Genomic DNA, 18,670 nt, shown 5'->3' with positions numbered 1-18,670 from the left:
GCATATATTATGCATGTGTAACGACTCAAAGCAAACGCATGGTCATTTTCTGTTCAGTGTTATTCCAAGTACTAATTTTTACAAATATTATTCCTGTACATCTGACCTACAGAAGCAGTAAATATCCCAAAAAACTGCTCTTTGTTAATTTAATAAGCTAATATGAGTATATGACCATAAACAAATTTCAATTATGCATTTCATGTATTGCTGAATGACAGCTGTCTGTCTGTCTGTCAATCAATCTATAGATCAATCAATCAATCAATCAATCAATCAATCAATCAATCTATCTATCTATCTATCTATCTATATCTTGTACTGTGTGCGTGTCTGTCTGTCTGTCTGTCTGTCTGTCTGTCTGTCTGTCTGTCTGTCTGTCTGTCTATGTGCGGAGCGTTGCTGAAAATTAGCACTTTTTCCTCTTTTTGTTTACCATTATGGAACCAAAACGGGTAATCGATAAGAACCGGAATCAGTAAGCGGATTCGGAATCCACAAAATCATTAATACCACTATTAATCACAACTGAATAGCCTACATGTAACCTTTAACCTCCCATCATATCTCAGTTTGTATGAAAACACTTTTTACACATTTTTTATAAACCACTTTCTTTCTTACTTTCTTTAACTGTGTTTATCATCAACAGTCTTCTACCTGCTGCATATTGGACTGTTTTCCGGAGGTGTGAGAGAAATAAAACTCAACGATCTGCAAATTCTGAACTTGTTCATTTTTGGAGCCTTAGCCGCTTGGTCAACCTTTACCTTCTCATAGTTCTACTTGAATTTTGACAAGAAATAATAATCCCGCTAGTGTTTGAGTAGCGCGAGCCGTGAAAAAACATAAACAAAAAACACATGTATAGCGAACGCGTATATAAGGATAAATATACTAAGGATTAGTCCGTGACGTCACTGCTAAAATACCAAGGATGCGTCCGTGACGCCAATATCATATTAACAGAGACATATTAACAGAGACCAACGCACACACTGGTTTGGTTGTGTATTGTTTTTCAGTTATTATTATAACTCAAGACAACGTCAGGAACACAGTCAAACTTTATTATTCACTCTAAACTCTGGCAAGTGACTCTTCTTCTGTGAATGACATTCTATCTCCCATAGCCCCATAGTCAACAGTGCCCCCATGAGGCACATATTTACCATTACTGCTAAATGAAATGTACTCGAGTACGGAAGAATTTTGGCCAGTGTGAATGTTGGCCAGCTGGGAGAAGCCAATCGTACTCGGGAACGGTTCGAATCAATCGGACCCAGTCTGAATCCGCCCTAAACTTCTACTCTGGCTTTTTACCTTTTTTTTGTGCAAATATTTTATATAATGCCGTGTTAAAGATAAAGAAATAAAGAAAATAAATAAGAGAAAATAAATGAAAAAAGTAATTGAAAAAACATGGCCCCCTCAAACATTGGAAGGACAATATCAGTCACCTGAACCAAAGTTGTGTGTTTTCAATGAGTCTAGCATGGTTACAATGGAGTTTGAAGTAGACAACGTGTCTTAGTGAGATGCGTTGTGACTTACAGAAAGAGAGCATACTGGGCTCTGCCAGAGCCCTCACTGAGGTCATGATCTGACAGCAGGGAAGTCCCTAAGCTCTCACATACCTCAAGTGAGCAAGCTTTTAAGTCTGTAAGGGCGTACATTATTGGAACTCAGCCAGAGAGAGAGAGAGAGAGAGAGAGAGAGAGAAGAGAGAGAGAGAGAGAGAGAGAGAGAGAGAGAGAGAGAGAGAGAGAGAGAGAGAGAGAGAGAGAGAGAGAAACCTCGCGTCACCAGTCTTTCCACTTCGGAGGAAAGCCTGGTATGCGTTACTAAAGACCCATATGATCCGGTCTAGGCCACGCCTACTGAAAAAAAAGAAAAAAAAGAATCCTCTTTCCAGATTGTCGCGATCCGGTTTTGCGGTGCTGCTTTGTTTTGGTTCCCCAATCCCTATTTAAATGGAATAAAATGTCCCCGTGGGACAAAAGAGAGAGAGAGAGAGAGAGAGAGAGAGAGAGAGAGAGAGAGAGAGAGAGAGAGAGAGAGAGAGAGAGAGAGAGAGAGGGGCAGGCAGGCAGGCAGGCAGGCAGGCAGGCAGGCAGGCAGGCAGGCAGGCAGACAGACAGACAGACAGACAGACAGACAGACAGACAGACAGACAGAGAATGAGAGTCTCTTGTCTCACAGGTTTTCACAGCTTATTCAACACAAGAGGAAAACTAATGAGTCATGTTTCAACAGGATGAATATTTTACTGATGAATCTCAGCAAACTAAAGTCTGTCTCTTTAAACACACTCCTCCTCCAACACACACACACACACACACACACACACACACACACACACACACACACACACACACACACACACACACACACACACACACACACACACACACACACACACACACACACACACACACACACACACACACGAACAAGAACAAATAAGAACCTCCCCATGTCATGTGATTTCTGGGTGAAACCTAACTAAACTCCGTTCATCAGACAGTCGGCTGTAAAATGGCACAACAAGCTGTTGTGGATCAGGATCAGTTCTGCTGTTCTATCTGTCTGGATCTACTGAAGGATCCAGTGACTGTTCCCTGTGGACACAACTACTGCAGTAGGTGTATTGAGGGATACTGGAGTCAGGATGATCAAAGAGGGACATTCAGCTGTCCACAGTGCAGACACACGTTCATCCCAAGACCTGTTCTGAAGAAAAACACCATGTTGGCTGACATGATGGATATACTGAAGAAGACAGGACTCCAAGATGTTCCGCCTGATCACTGCTATGCTGGACCTGGAGATGTGGCCTGTGATTCCTGCACTGGGAGAAAACGTAAAGCTGTGAACACTTGTCTTCAGTGTCTGGTCTCTTACTGTGACACTCACCTCCAGCCTCACCATCAATCTCCTGCCTTTAAGAAACACAAGCTGGTCAAAGCCTCCAGCGAGCTTCAGGAGAACATCTGCTCTCGTCACAACGAGGCGAGGAAGCTTTTCTGTCGTACTGATCAGCAGTGTATCTGTTCTCTGTGCTCCGTGGAAGAACACAAAGGTCACCATATGGTCTCAGCTGCAGCAGAAAGGACTGAGAGACAGAAAGAGCTTGATACGAGTCAGCAAAACATAACGCAGAGAATCCAGGAGAGAGAGAAAGACATGAAGGTGCTTCACGAGGAGGTGAAGTCCATCAATCACTGTGCCGATAGAGCAGTGGAGCTGATCAGAGACCAGCAGAAACGTGAAGTGAGTCGTGCTGAAGAACTGAGGAGGCGTGTGGAGCAGGAGGTTACTGAACTGAGGAGGAGACATGCTGAGCTGGAGCAGATCTCACACACAGAGGATCACATCCATTTTCTACACAGTTACACCTCCCTCTCAAGGATCAGTGAATCTACACACCCAGTCAGCAGCAATGTCCGTCCTCTGAGATACTTTGAAGATGTGACCGTGGCTGTGTCAAAGATGAGGGACAAACTAGAGGACATTCTTAAAGAGGAAGGGACAAACGTCTCAGAGACAGTGAATAGAGTGGCTGTTTCACTGTCAACACCAGCAGAACCCAAGACCAGAGCTGAGTTCTTACAATATTCATGTCCAATCACACTGGATCTAAACACAGCACATCAACTACTATCTCTGTCGAAAGGGAACAGAAAAGTAACATGCATGAGAGAAGAACTATCATATCCTCATCACCCAGAGAGATTCACTGGACAGTGTCAGGTTCTGAGTACAGAGGGTCTGACTGGACGCTGTTACTGGGAGGTAGAGTGGAGTGGAGGCCGTGTTGTTATAGCAGTCTCATATAAAGATATCAGCAGGACAGGAGGTTATCGTGAAACAGGATTTGGATCCAATGATAAATCTTGGTCTTTACAGCGTCAGACAGGATGTTATGTTTTCAGACACAGAGGCATTACTACTGAAATCCCAGGCCCTGTGTCCTCCAGAGTAGGAGTGTATCTGGATCACAGTGCAGGTACTCTGTCCTTCTACAGAGTCTCTGACACCATGACTCTCCTCCACAGAGTCCACACCACATCCACCCGACCCCTCTATGCTGGATTTAGGGCTTTTTGGTCTGGAGGCACTGCTGAGTTGTGTGACCTCAAGTAGATCAGACTTTGTGTTTGTCTCTCATGACTCCACAATCATTTATAATTCAATTCGTCAACATTCTCAGTTAAAAAATGTAACTGTTCTGTTGATTAAACAAATACATTAACCCATTGAGACCTGGGCCGATGTCTCCTAAATCCCAACAGTTTTCTGAAAAACGTATGTTTCTATATCAGTGGTTCTCAATCTTTTTCATGTCAAGGACCCCCAAAATTATATACATTTGGCCGCAGACCCCCATCAAAATATTTTGTACCAGGGACCCCAAGAAGCAAAGATTTTAGTTAAAAATGTTCGCTTTAAAAATATATATATTCAAAGATTTGCACACATTTTCAAGATTTTTCAAAAAATCAAAACAAGCTCATAGCGCGGCACTCGGTGCCGCGCTATGAGCTTGTATATCTGCTATTTTTGAATAGCCAAAGTGTAAAATAATGCTTTTTAGCTCAAATCTAAAAATGACTCAGTTCCTGGTCTTAATGGGTTAAAACAAATACTTGTCATTCAAATCATGTTTATTGTATTTGTTCATTTTGTTGTTCATTGGTTTATATTAATCCATTGTAAAATTTGTTAATCATCTCTCATATCTCCATACTTGTGGGTTTGATATTCCAAAAATGACATGTAATGATATTGATTTATTATTATATATTATATATTTTTAATTTTTTCATGTTTACAAAATATCTGAATAAACATTACAAATGAATGTACAGACCTTTTGAAAATAAATGATTCTATTCAATTGAATGTAATAAATATTAACCAAACATGATAATAAATGTATGTGTATTGTGTTTCATTATTTTATGACTGTACTTTAACCTGCTGTCGTGTCTTACATTCTTTATTGTTGTCATTGTTTCAATGGACTGGTGAACTGGGACACTGTTATTGTTGTCAGGCAGAGTGTATCTCCATGTTTATTTGTCTTTTCTTCTTTTTTTTATAAATGAATGCCCAACTTGATTATACAAGAGTATCACACAAAAGTAGTAAAAATAGCCGATCCACAAGCTTGTGTTATTTACAGTGTTTTTAAATGTTTTAAAATTAATAATAACAGAGGAACAATTTTGGACATACAAGGTTTCTACTCGACAGCAACAATATATTTTAGCTGTCAGGTAGAAACCTCTTATGTCCAAAACTATTACTTTTCAGAAAATGTTAAAAAATAATAATTCTGTGTTCTAATGGATCCATGTAGTTATTATTTAGTCACAAGCTCTTGTTATACTTTTCATTGGTTCAATATTTATAAAACCCACAGACACACTTAAACACTTTGATTTAACTTTTTTTCACAAATGGCGAGAATAGCAGATCTACAAGCTCACAACACATCACGTTGTGACGCGTTGTGAGCTTGTAGCTCCGCTATTTTTTGCTATTTTTGTTTCACACTATAGTATGACTAAGTAGGGCATTCATTTAAGAAAACTAAAAAGTGTAAACATGGAGATATGAGGTTTCTGCCCGACAACAACGATATGTAACATGTGACCTGTATGTGTTTGTTGGTGATTCACTCTCATCTGTATAAACATACACATCATCTGTATGTGTTTAATACACTTCACAACATGTGATGTCATGTGATATTGCCTGGCAGCGATGGACAGTAATGAAGTACATTTACTCAAGTGCTGTACTTTACTTGAGTATTTGTATTGCTGGATACTACAAACTTTCCCTCCACTACGTTTCAAAGACAAATCATGTACTTTAGACTGTGATGTGATGCCAGAGTGTGGTCTAGCCAACACCAACTCAGGACTCCTCAATGGCTGCCCTCCACACCCTGCTGTCCAGCATCTGGGTCTGGAGCTCTGCAGCAGTGGCCTAGACAGATACACCATTCTGGGTGGGCCTGTATATAAATGGGTGGGCCACATTAATAGCTTCAATATCATTGCAGTAGCCTTCATTACAAGCTTGGAAAGTGTTCTGCTAAGCAGTCTTAATTTTGACAGCACATCTTTATGTAGTTTTAGAAAACAACTACACAGGTCTATTAGTGCAGTGGTTGCCTAACTTTTTAGCTTGACACCCAAAAGAAAAATGTGATGTCTCCCATGGACACAAACTGGTGAGAATAGCTGATCTACAAGCTCACGATGCGACATGTATTGAGTTCACTACATCTTAAATATTATTATTTCTTTCTTTTGATTAATGGGATTTCTTAGATGTTTTTGTAAATGTTTGAACACACTTTGGAATTTCTGAATATGATTTATTTCTTCACTTTTTGAAAATATTTGAAAATAATAACACATTTTAGTTAACAAAAGGGATATTTACTTGTTTGTGACCCATAAAAATGGACCGATGGCCAAAGCATGGATCCCGACCCAGTTTTTAGGAATCACTGTATTAGCGAAACCACTCATCTGGCTGGTTTGGTGATTTTTTTTATTCCACTCACTTTAACCGATCTAATGTAAGGACTGCTTTTAAGTACTATCAACCCATTACATGCAGGACCCGAGACCAAAGAACTCTCCACCACCCATTTAATTTAAAACTCAGATCACTGACCATTCAACAGCTCCCTGGCTACAAGCATGATGAGTTGCTTATTTGGGCTAGTTTCTAAAGTGTAGTTGTTTATTTGGGCTTGTTTCTAAAGTGTAGTTGTTTATTTGGGCTTGTTTCTAAGTATAGTTTCTTATTGTCTCCGCCAGGCCGAAAGGCATGGCGAGAGAGTATGTTTTACCCTCCATCCGTCCGTCCGTCCGTGTCCGTCCGTCCGTCCGTGTGTGTGTGTGTGTGTGTGTGTGTGTGTGTGTGTGTGTGTGTGTGTGTGTGTGTGTGTGTGTGTGTGTGTGTGTGTGTGTGTGTGTGTGTGTGTGAGTGTGTGTCCGTCCTTCTGTCTGTGACCAGCTAATCTCCGCCACCGTTGGCCCGGTCGCTGTGAAACTGCACACACACACACTCCCTGGATGCCACAGCAGAACCTCTGCCCAACATTTTTCAGATCAGGCTGTCATAGCGCCACCATGAGGCCGACTTTTGCAAAACACATTATTGGATATTACTCCTAGAGATTTTCTCCAAAAAACATGCACATCGGTACACAGTATCTCTATAGTTATGTGATCAACACGGATCTGTCTGATTTAGCAGATTCCATCCTGATTGGCTAAGATTGGCTCCCAAAATTTGCAGGATTGGTTCATTTTTAACACAATGCCTCAAATCATGAACGAAGCATGCGATTTCCGTGACATTTTCCACGTAGATTCCCGCTTGCCCCAGGAAGAAATGCCACCCTTTTCACATTGGCCTGTTATAGCGCTACCACCAGATTTAATTTAGCAAAACACATTTTTGGAACAAAATGCATCAAAGTGTTCGATTGCCGTGAAAGGCCTAAGAATAAATGGCACCCTTTTCACATTGGCCTATTATAGCGCCACCAGGAGGCACAATAACGTACCTGACCTGGCGGAGACCTGTGCTCCGAGGAGCACTTTTTTCTAGTTTGTTTGTTTTTTTGTTTGTCAGTCCAAGCACTGAGTGAAAGTTTTGATTTCTCCTTTCTCAGCCAGCCTGCCAGCCTGCCTGCCTGCCTGCCTGCCTGCCTGCCTGCCTGCCTGCCTCCCTGCCTTTCTGCCTACCAGCCTGCCTGTCTGTCTGCCTTTCTGCCTACCAGACTGTCTGTCTGTCTGTCTGTCTGTCTGTCTGTCTGTCTGTCTGTCTGTCTGTCTGTGCAGCTAATCCCGAACACTGCTGGACCAAATTGTGTCAAACTTTGGACACACACTCCTAGTAGAGGAAGATAACACCCCAAATGTTTCAAAACGTTCAAATAATTGATGTGCTCACTGCTGCCTTGACTACCATCTCTGCATCCCGGATTACACGACTCTGACCAGACTCATGGTGTGGGTCTGCCATATTGACAACATATAAATTAAAGCTCAAACTGACCAAATGTGTTCATATTACTTAAAAAGCAGACTTTTTGCCATAACAGTCAGCTGTCACTGTAAAAGTCAAAGTAAAACTCATTTTCGCGTGGCGTCCATCTTGGAAATATGCAAATGAAAGGTCCAGACACACCCAATCATAAAGATAAGTATTCCATTGAGTGTCTCATGCTCTGAAACCATGAAATAGACACCAAGTTTTTATTTCTAGCCCATCTGGTTCAAAAGTTATTGCCAAAGCTATTTTCTGATAATATTGAGGCGGCCATATTGGATTTCCAGCAGCAAGGTGACCGGGTTGTCCATATAGGTTGTGATCCTACTGTAGATATTATTTCTGGTGGCCAACCTTTTATGGCAGGGCAAATGCAGCATACCCCCCTTTGCCCCCTGGGTATACATTTTTACTCTACTGGATGTCGGCCATCTTGAATTTCGGGGTCAAAACGAGCTCTTACAATTAAAATTGTGTCAGATTTGGAATCCTCATGGTTGACTTGTATGGAAAAGTGCCTTCATACATGATTCTAGGTCATTCAGATCAAAAGTTAATTTTTAGAGATGGCGCCGGGCGCCATTTTGAATTTGGCTGTCTAGCAAAAAATTCCGGGATTTTTGGGAGGGACCTGGGGGCTAAATCTTTTCTAAAGGGTCCATAGAGGTCAAATCAATCGTCAAAACATACTTGCCAAAGGATGGTCACAGAACCTCACGTTTGGACCCTACTACCATGACTGCTGTGCTACTGTAGGTTCAGTACCAACCAGTGTTGATTTTTACAGCAAATTTTGATTTAGTTTTAGCCATAGTCTTTTTTTTTTTGTCACTTCCCACACAAATCACGTGATCGCAAAGAAACAGGCCTTTCACTACCTTGTTATTCAATTTGGAAAAATGGCTTTGTCTCTGTTTCTGTTGCTTGTTGGCGAATACAACCTACATTCAACTGCCCACAACTATGGAATGGATGATCGCGGCATCATGGGATTTGGGTACGGCAAGGGGATATGGAATGAATGAAAGTTGATGCAACGTCCCAAAATGTTTGACAAACCAATTAAAAACCAAGTACCGTGTGTGTGCGTGTGTGCGTGCGTGTGTGCTTGCGTGCACGTGTGTGTGTATTGATAACCATGGTTGTCAATACTGCCATGGTTATTACCATGGTTATCAATAACTATGGTATTGGTTATTAATACTTAGGTTAGTGGCCAGTGGTCAATGTGCAACATTGTTTTCTCACTAAACAGGCAGTCACATTTTTTGGGGGGGCCACGGACTGAAAGTTTGAGAGCCACTGCCTTAAGGTTACATCCTCTCCCCTCACACGTAAATGCAAGTCTTTGGTTATGGAGCTGTCTATATTTTGTTTTGTGTTTTTCTAAGAGTCATAGTTCCCCTTCATATTATTACATATTAGATGAGACAGATTTAAACCATAGGGTTCAATGTGTTGTAAGTGGTTCTCTGCAGTGAACAGTCTAGTAATGATATGTGCCTACCAGTCCAACAGATGGCAGTATTAGTCTACCTTTAGATAAGTTTTACCATAATAGCATGTGACAAGTAGCTACTAAAGATGTGAATGAAGACACAGAGACTTCATTTAATTACTTTTTATAAAAATAACCAAATATTACTAAAGGCCTTTGCAGACAGGGTGCGAGTTTTCGCACGGAAAAAACTGACAATATCATTTTTTAAATGAACACATGGTTCTCAATGACCTCATGCACAGCGGCTCCGAATTTACCGTGCGGCGATGCGATGCTGCGATACGTTTTTTTGTTTTTTTTCAATCGAACCCAGTTCGATTCGTGCGTCTTTTCGCATGTGGTAAAAAGTGATTGACTAATCGCACCCTGTCTGCAAAGGCCTTTAGTCTTTACTTTAACATTACTCTAGCTTGATTCTCAATAATAACGATTATTTTTATACTTGATATGTAATAAGCAAATCTAATCACAATAACATGGACCCCACTACTTTGTCACTGTACATTTGCACAATATTATGTGAAATGTGTATCTATTATCTATCTATTATTGGTGCTACGGAGGCAGCGCCCGGGTAGCAGTTAGGGCAAGTGTTTTGCTCAAGGACACTTGTTTCCCAGAGGGCCTCACTACCCATTCAGCTATGGATGCCCCCTTCGATTAATTAATCTCTCTCTCTCTCTCTCTCTCTCTCTCTCTCTCTCTCTCTCTCTCTCTCTCTCTCTCTCTCTCTCTCTCTCTCTCTCTCTCTCTCTCTCTCTCTCTCTCCCTCTCCCTCGTTTTTAGAGACATTTGATGATTTCAGCGGTGCATGTGATGAGGCCTGGATTGATGTTTCATGAACATGACTGAACTTGACACATGGGCCACCCTGAGCGCACGCACGCACATGCATACAGCTTGGGAGATATGTCTACTTACAGGAAATGTTTTCAGCAACGTCCGTTTTAATTCTCTCTCTCTTGTCTCTTTACTTGTTTTGTTTGTTTGTCAGTACAAGCACTGAGTGAAAGCTTTGATGTCTCCTTTCTCAGCCAGCCAGCCAGCCAGCCAGCCAGCCTGTCTGTCTGTCTGTCTGTCTGTCTGTCTGTCTGTCTGTCTGTCTGTCTGTCTGTCTGTCTGCCGGCCTACCAGCCTGCCTGCCTGCCTGCCTGTCTGTCTGTCTGTCTGTCTGTCTGTCTGTCTGTCTGTCTGTCTGTCTGTCTGTCTGTCTGTCTGTCTGTCTGTCTGTCTGTCTGTCTGTGCAGCTAATCCCGAACACTGCTGGACCGAATTGGGTCAAACTTTGGACAGACACAGTAGAGGAAGATAACACCCCGAATGTTTCAAAACGTTCGTGTAACAAATAAAGCTTACAACAAGGTTTAACTGCTACTGCTTTCCATTGCTTTCCAATAAACATGAGATGTTACAATGAATTACATTTCTTACAGTTGACAGTTATTGATGTAACATTAGTTCACAGGGACATAATGTGTTGTTTGGATAATTACAATTTAACTTTTGGGCAGCGGTGTCCTAGCGCACTTGTTATCTGAAGGTTGCCGGTCTGATTCCCCGGACCGGCAGGACAAACCTGGATGGGGAAGTGAAAGGTCACCACTCACCCCTCCCCCAACACTGCTGAAGTGCCCTTGTGCAAGGCACTGAACCGCCAACTGCTCCAGTGGAGCTGCTCAGTGGCCAACAGTGTAAGACTGTGGTTAACTCCCGACGTCATCACCATGTCTGCTGTGCTAGGTTCAGTATCAACCAGTGTTGATTTTGACAGCAAATTCTGATTTTGTTTTAAACATAGACTTTTGAATAAAATTCCATTTAGTTTTTGTCATATTTTAGTCATCTGAAATGTTTTATTTTTTGTCAAGTTTTAGTCGACTAAATATCGTAAGATTATAGTCGACTAAATCTACAGTTGATTTAGTCGAATAAAATGTATTTTGGCGGGCCCTTGATCGTGTCGTAATGGCTGATTTTACACTTGGTTGCATGCTGAAAAAAGCCGATCTACAAGCTCACAACGTGTCGCAGCGCGACACGTTGTGAGCTTGTAGATCTGCTATTTTCAGAGAGCAACACTCGAGCGCAACCAAACCTAAGAAGACTTGTCTTTTAGTTCTGCCCGATCTCTTGACCACTAGTCCCTCACTAACATTTTAGTCTAGTTTTTATTTGTTGACAAAATTGTCAATATATTTAGTCTCAGTGTTAGTAATCGTAGCTTCGTTTTTACTTAGTTTTAATCTAGTTTTCGTCAGTGAAAAAAGGTAGTCAACGAACATTTTTCGTCATAGTTTTAGTCGACTAAATCAACACTGGACTACCAACCACATGGTGAAATACGCAGACGATACGACAGTCGTGGGCCTCATCAGGGACGACAATGAGAACGCCTACAGGGAGGAAGTGAGACAGTTGGTGGGCTGGTGCAACACACACAACCTGGTCCTGAATGTCAACAAAACAAAAGCGATCATTGTTGACTTCAGACGGAACCAGCACAGTCACACACCACTCCTCATAAGCAGTGTTGTTCAGTAACGAATTAAAAATAATATATTACTGTAATATTATTACTTTTCCCAGTAACGAGTAAAGTAAGGTATTATTCTGCCAAAACAGTAATATAATACCATCTTACTCGGTCAAAAAAGGCCTCGTTACTCGTTACTGATGACGAGCGTAATTTTTTTCCTCATTCATTCATGTACTCTCTCCGTCTCTCGTAGAGGCAAGCTGTAGCAGCATGCAAAAATAGAGTAGATCTACAAGCTATCAACCTACTTCAACAGAGATGCTATATAGCTTGCAGATCTGTTCTTTTTAGCACGCAGCCTGCGCACAGTTATGACGTAGCGCATGACCCGTATGCGAGCGGCGCCGGTTAACACACAGAAAGAAGAACACACTACACACGAACACAAACACTGACAGCATGGCGGCGGTCGGCGGATGATGTTTACACTTTTCACGGCTGGAAATATCGACATTATTTTGAATATGTGGGTGTCAAAGATCCCAAGAATATTAATGTCCGTTGTAAACTTTGCGTGGGCAGAAAAATACTTTCCACAGCAAAAAATACAACGTCTAACCTGTTGAAGCATATCGAAACAATGCACAAGAATGTTACGCTGACCGAAACACCAGTGGTTCTCAAACTTTTTCATCTCAAGGACCCCCAAATTGACACTTATTAGCCCACGGACCCCCATTTCAAAAATATATGCCAGGGACCCCCATAAGAGAAGATTTTTCACTGCCAGCTACAGTGATTCTCAACCATTTTAATTTCAAGAGGACCCCCAGTTTACATGCATTAGGCGACACCCATTTAATGGCATTTCTATCCCTGGGACCCCAATTTATATTGTAAAATCAATGTTGATTTAACTCTGAGAGTGTACAAATGGAACCAAATGGACCCGTCCATTTGGTTCCATTTGTACACTCAGAGTTACAGACCCACAAGGGTCCATTTGGTTCCTAACTATCCTCCATTTAGCTGGGGACCCCCTGGAAGCCCCTCAGGTACCCCTGGGGGTCCCCGGACCCCACTTTGAGAACCAATGTTCTATTGTTCTATTAAATTGGATTCAGTTCTAAAAGGCTAAAAACTGTACACGTCTTTTCTTTTGCGGGGGGGGGGGCGCGGGGAAAGTAATATAAAGTAATATATAATATATTACCATTGATTCCAAGTAATAAGTAATATAATATTATTACTTTTCAAAGGAGTAATAAGTAATAAGTAACATATTACTCTCCTAAGTAATATAAAACAACACTGCTCATAAGTGACACTACAGTGGAGGTAGTGAGTAGCACCAAGTTCCTGGGGGTAAAAAAAAGTAAAGGTTCCGCAGCATCCGGAGCAGAACAGCCAGATTTTGTAAGAGTTTATTTCCCCAGCCATCAGACTTGTGAACTCTAAAAAAGTGCAATAGTCCCCCTACAAGTGCAATATCCCCTATAATCTTTCTCTTATATGCTGCTGAGGACGCCTGTTGTGCAATTGTTCTCATTATGAACTGACTGGGATTTTATTTATTAGTGGTGATTTTAGAATTGTAGTATTTTAGCATTATTTTAACTAGGAGTATTTTTAGATTATAGTAAGCCAGTGGAACAAAATGTTGTTCAATTATGCATTTCATGTATTGCTGAATGACAGCTGTCTGTCTGTCTGTCTGTCTGTCTGTCTGTCTGTCTGTCTGTCTGTCTGTCTGTCTGTCTATCAATCAATCAATCAATCAATCAATCAATATATCAATCAATCAATCAATCAATCAATCAATCAATCAATCAATCAATCTATCTACAGTATCTATCTATCTATCTATCTATCTATCTATATCTTGTACTGTGTGTGCGTGTGCGTGCGTGCGTGCGTGTGTATGTGCAGAGCGTTGCTGAAAATGAGCACTTTTTCCTCTTTTTGTTTACCATCATGGAACCAAAACGGGTAATCGATAAGAACCGGAATCAGTAAGCGGATTCGGAATCCACAAAATTATTAATTAATACCACTATTAATCACAACTGAATAGCCTACATGTAACCTTTAACCTCCCATCATGTCTCAGTTTGTATGAAAACACTTTTTACACCTTTTTTATAAACCACTTTCTTTCTTACTTTCTTTAACTGTGTTTATCATCAACAGTCTAGATTGTCGTCTACCTGGACACAGATGATGTAACATAGTATCTGTAATCTGATTGGTTGATTCCTGTAAACTACACAACAAACCTTTTTCCTCCTCTTTCAGACTCCAGAGCTTCTGCTAAAGTAAAGACCTGTTTATTCTCACTAGTAAATCCAGCTCAGTTGTTCTGTGTGATGATGAAGATTACAGCCACCCTTCTCGTCCTCTCCTCTGTACTTCATGTCAAAGCAAACCCAGGCGGTAAGTACATCCCATAAATATGCATTCATAGTTCTGTTATAATAAAAAATAATATATATACATTAAATATCTATGGATAACTGTATATCCCCGTGCTAATTTAGCAAATGCTGGTCGGTCCAAGTGCAGAGAGCCAGGCCAGACATCCTTTTCAGATGTATGTCTCTACTTTTTCTGTCCTGTGTTTCATACTGTGATGCAGTCATGACTGACTGAATTTCCTTCACAGAGTTCAATAAAGGTTTATCCATTGTATCCACTATTATTTATTATCATAAAATGTACATTTAAATGTGTACTATTATCATGTGAATATAATATGTAAAGAAAATAGGCAGATGCCCGTTGGCATCTGCTCTCTGTGGTTATGTTGTACCCATTGTAAAAAAAAAAAAAAAAAAAAGCACTACTCTCCCTGGGAGGCAGTGCGTGAGAGTAGTGCTTTTTTGCCCATCCCATCCCATCCCCTGCGACCGGCAGCGAGAGATATGTTTAATGTATGTAATATGTTTTACTGGCTATTGCTGTAAACCTATAGTGCGGTACCCATAGTACTTGGGGACTATGATTTTGGCCTCCAAGTTTTGTACTATTATAAGAGACCTTAAATCTGTTTCAGTGAAAGACATGTTTCATTTTACCTAAAGTTTTCAACCCTCTGCTTCATATTGAACCTTAGAACAAAATGTGATTGTTTAACCTCTCATGGTGTGATGTGTCATTTTCACTCTGAAGGAGTTTGCCATATTAATTTCATTTTTAATGTTTGTTTTCTTTCCAGTTGTACATAAGGATATTGTTGTCAATGGCTGTTCAGACACAGATACAAACGCAGATGCAGAGTTCATGTTTGCACTGGATGGTGAGGTGGTCTTATACGCAGACTTCAACAAAGGGAAGTTGGAGATGCCTCAGCCTAAGTTTGTGCGTCCAATGACATACCCTGAAGGTTATCAGTTTGCTTTTGGTCAGCAGGAAATCTGCAAACAGAACCTGAAAGCCTTGCTCACTGCCTGGAAGAACCCACCAGTGAAACAAGGTACAGAAGTACTAATTGCAACTACTAACACAACAATAATCATTATTAACTACTTTGTCGTGTAAAGAAAGAAAGAAAGAAAGACAGACAGACAGACAGACAGACAGTTGAAGATTGATTGATTGATTGATTGATTGAAGTAAAAGTCCGGAATTCAACATTTACTTGAGTAAAAGTACAAAAGTATTGGCATTAAAATGTACTTAAAGTACCAAAAGTAGAACATACTCATTATGCAGAATGTCAGATTTCAAATGTATAAAATGTACAAAAATCTTTTGAAATAGCCGATCTACAAGCTCAAGCGGCGCATTGTGAGCTTGTACTGTAGATCGGCTATTTTCAAATGGCTGAAATGTATATGGGCTGAAGTGGTTAATGTATGTTTTGTAATAATAATAAAAATCTTCAAATAATTGTAGTGGAGTAAAAGTACAATATTTGCCTCTGAGATGTACGTAGTTGATTAGAAGTAAAATTTGGAAATACTTCAGTAAAGTAAAAAATACCTCAAAATTGTACTTAAGTACAGGACTTGAGTAAATGTACTTACATGCTTTAGCAGGAGAAAAATGTCACTATACAAAAGTTTAAAGAGGAAAGCTGACAGTGAAACCAGGGCATTTAATGGACAGCAAACCATGCGTTGATCTTACCTGGTTTCATCAATTCAAAGCCATTGTGGCTGCTTGCAAGGAATATCATTCTAGACGACACCATTAGACAAAGGTTCAAAGTGTTTCGTCCGGTAACCGCCTTCCATTCCGACATCTCGCCACTCCGACTAGTGGCTTCCGCGTGCGGTTAGGGTTAGGGTTAGGTATAGGGTTTGTTAACCCTATACCTGGCTGGCTGGCTGGCTGCTGGCAGGCAGGCAGGCAGGCAGGCAGGCAGGCAGGCAGGCAGGCAGGCAGGCAGGCAGGCAGACAGGCAGGCAGTAGTAATCCTGCTGTGTTCTCTAGTGTGGGGCTGACCCTGGGTCTGCTGAATGATGTTGGGTGCATTTCGCCTTTCCGACATGTCGCCTTTCCGACGTTAGCGAACCCTATACCTAACCCTAACCCTAACCCTAACCGCACGCGGAAGCCACTAGTCGGAGTGGCGAGATGTCGGAATGGAAGGAGCACCCCAATGATGTTATCTCTCTGTGTCTTCGTGTGTATATTTGCCTTCAGAAGCCCCTCACGCCATGATCTACACCAAAGACGAGGTTGAACTGGGAGTGGACAACGTTCTCATCTGCCATGTGACTGGCTTCTATCCTGCCCCAGTTCACATCACGTGGACCAGAAACAACCGCAACCTGACCAGTGACATCACAGCAAGCATCCCGTACCTCAACAAAGACAGAACCTTCTACCAGTTCTCCAGCGTGAAGTTCAGACCAGAGCAGGGAGACATCTACAGCTGTACAGTGAACCACCAATCACTGACTGAACCTGAGAGCAGGATGTGGGGTAAGAAAACTGTCCATGAATAAACACTGTGCCTGATAAATAAACACGGTCCTGATAAATATACACTGTCCACAGAGGTGTGCATCTTCATTGACTTCACAATTTTCTATATTTTTCTATAGGCTACTGCTAATAGCTCAGTTTATACAAGCAGTCTAACACATTATGTGTCATGTTTTATAAAGTGCTGTCATGTGTTTATAATCACTCTGCTTCAGACATGAATGTATTAACATTAAATACAAATTTGGAAACAAAAATAAGTAAATGGTAGGCGTAGCCTAGATATTGTGAGTGACAATGTTCAGTCTTCAATAACAAAACATAAATCCTTCGGCAGTGAATTATAACCTTAGAATTGTGCTGCATATAACATGCACAATTAAGGTTTTCACAGCTGTGAGAGAAAGGGCAATCAGAGTAGGCTACACACATTAGTTACTGAGAGTGTATGGGAGTGAAATATATTCCTTCCATCGGTGCAGTCAGCTATAGCTAACTTGGGAAAATCACCTGCACTGAATTTAATGACAGAAAGTAGCTCATAACATGTCTACGATGATTTTTTATTAAACAAACACGTATACTCTATATGTATGTTTATTAATGTGTGTGTGTGTGTGTGTGTGTGTGTGTGTGTGTGTGTGTGTGTGTGTGTGTGTGTGTGTGTGTGTGTGTGTGTGTGTGTGTGTGTGTGTGTGTGTGTGTGTGTGTGTGTGTGTTTCTCTCCAGATGTTGATTACATCATGCAGGATCAGTCCAGTGTGGGTCCAGATGTGTTCTGTGGTGTGGGGCTGACCCTGGGTCTGCTGGGGGTTGCATCAAAGGAAATGAATGCAACTAACAACAACAAAAATCATCCAAAGAGAGATTCTCATGTTGCAAATAATTATGTGTTTATTTAGTCATTTATAATCTAAATGATATTGTTCTGCTGTTGGTGTTTTGTTTTGTTTACATTAAAGTCAGTACCACACAGTGCTTCCTAGTTCTGGGCAGTGGAAAAGGACCATAGCGTTTTATAGTGCCTGTCTGATGGAGCATGCTCAGTCCATCCTGCTGTATCATACCAACTGTTTGTGTAAATTGGGTACTTTAATTATCAGTGTGGGTAAACTTTGGGTAATGTGATGACACTTTAAATGTGTATATGCATTGTAATGTCTTCTTTGGACATGGGAATAAACTGGTTTATGTATAAATGAGGGTTCAATCAGGATTGGTATGGTCCAGTGTGGGAGGGGCCTAGCCTTTTTAAGAAGGGGATCTGCCAGTCCCCAGGTAGTCAGTGAAGGGCTGTGGAGCAGTGCAGGCCTAATGCCAATCTGGCCAGTGTTGTATTGTATTGTATTGTTTTGTGCTTTATTTTGGCCCTGGACTTCCTGAAAGGGTGAATAAAACATTTTTCTTTGTCTTGCTATTTGTGCCATTTTAAGTATTTTAGCTATTTTGAGTATTTGTGCATAACAGGTGCCTTTCGACAAATACTATCTTCAGTCTAGGACAGAGTGTGACAGAATTAACAACAAACTCTAACAACTCAAGCGGATGTGATACTGTAATACTAGCTGGCATCATTTGACCACCAACAAACATGGATGATCCAGGTGCAGAGATTGCTCCAAAAAAAACAGTAATGCCCCTGAAAAGATTAAAGGTATTTCACTGGCCTATAA

The 18,670-nt window shown here is 41.0% G+C and overlaps 2 protein-coding genes across 2 annotated transcripts; both read left to right on the top strand.

The window, feature by feature from the left end:
• Nucleotides 1-2,538: 2,538 nt before the first annotated feature.
• Nucleotides 2,539-4,470, top strand: LOC311045805 (E3 ubiquitin/ISG15 ligase TRIM25-like; the record flags this gene model as incomplete). The annotated part of the gene is made up of 1 exon (XM_084057861.1): nt 2,539-4,470. The coding sequence occupies one exon, from the start codon at nt 2,539-2,541 to the stop codon at nt 4,144-4,146; it is 1,608 nt and encodes a 535-aa protein (XP_083913987.1). The 3' UTR covers nt 4,147-4,470.
• A 9,904-nt stretch (nt 4,471-14,374) lies between these two features.
• Nucleotides 14,375-18,402, top strand: LOC311045486 (H-2 class II histocompatibility antigen, A-U alpha chain-like). Its single transcript, XM_084057370.1, has 4 exons — nt 14,375-14,498; nt 15,280-15,537; nt 16,713-16,994; nt 17,727-18,402. The coding sequence occupies exons 1-4, from the start codon at nt 14,432-14,434 to the stop codon at nt 17,897-17,899; spliced, it is 780 nt and encodes a 259-aa protein (XP_083913496.1). The 5' UTR covers nt 14,375-14,431; the 3' UTR covers nt 17,900-18,402.
• The last annotated feature ends 268 nt before the right edge of the window (nt 18,403-18,670 follow it).

The sequence above is a fragment of the Gymnoscopelus microlampas genome (genome assembly GCF_963454915.1).
Source record: "Gymnoscopelus microlampas genome assembly, chromosome: 5".
Classification (NCBI taxonomy): domain Eukaryota; kingdom Metazoa; phylum Chordata; class Actinopteri; order Myctophiformes; family Myctophidae; genus Gymnoscopelus; species Gymnoscopelus microlampas.
Note: the sequence above shows the minus strand (reverse complement) of the source record. Positions and strands in the feature narration are given on the sequence as shown.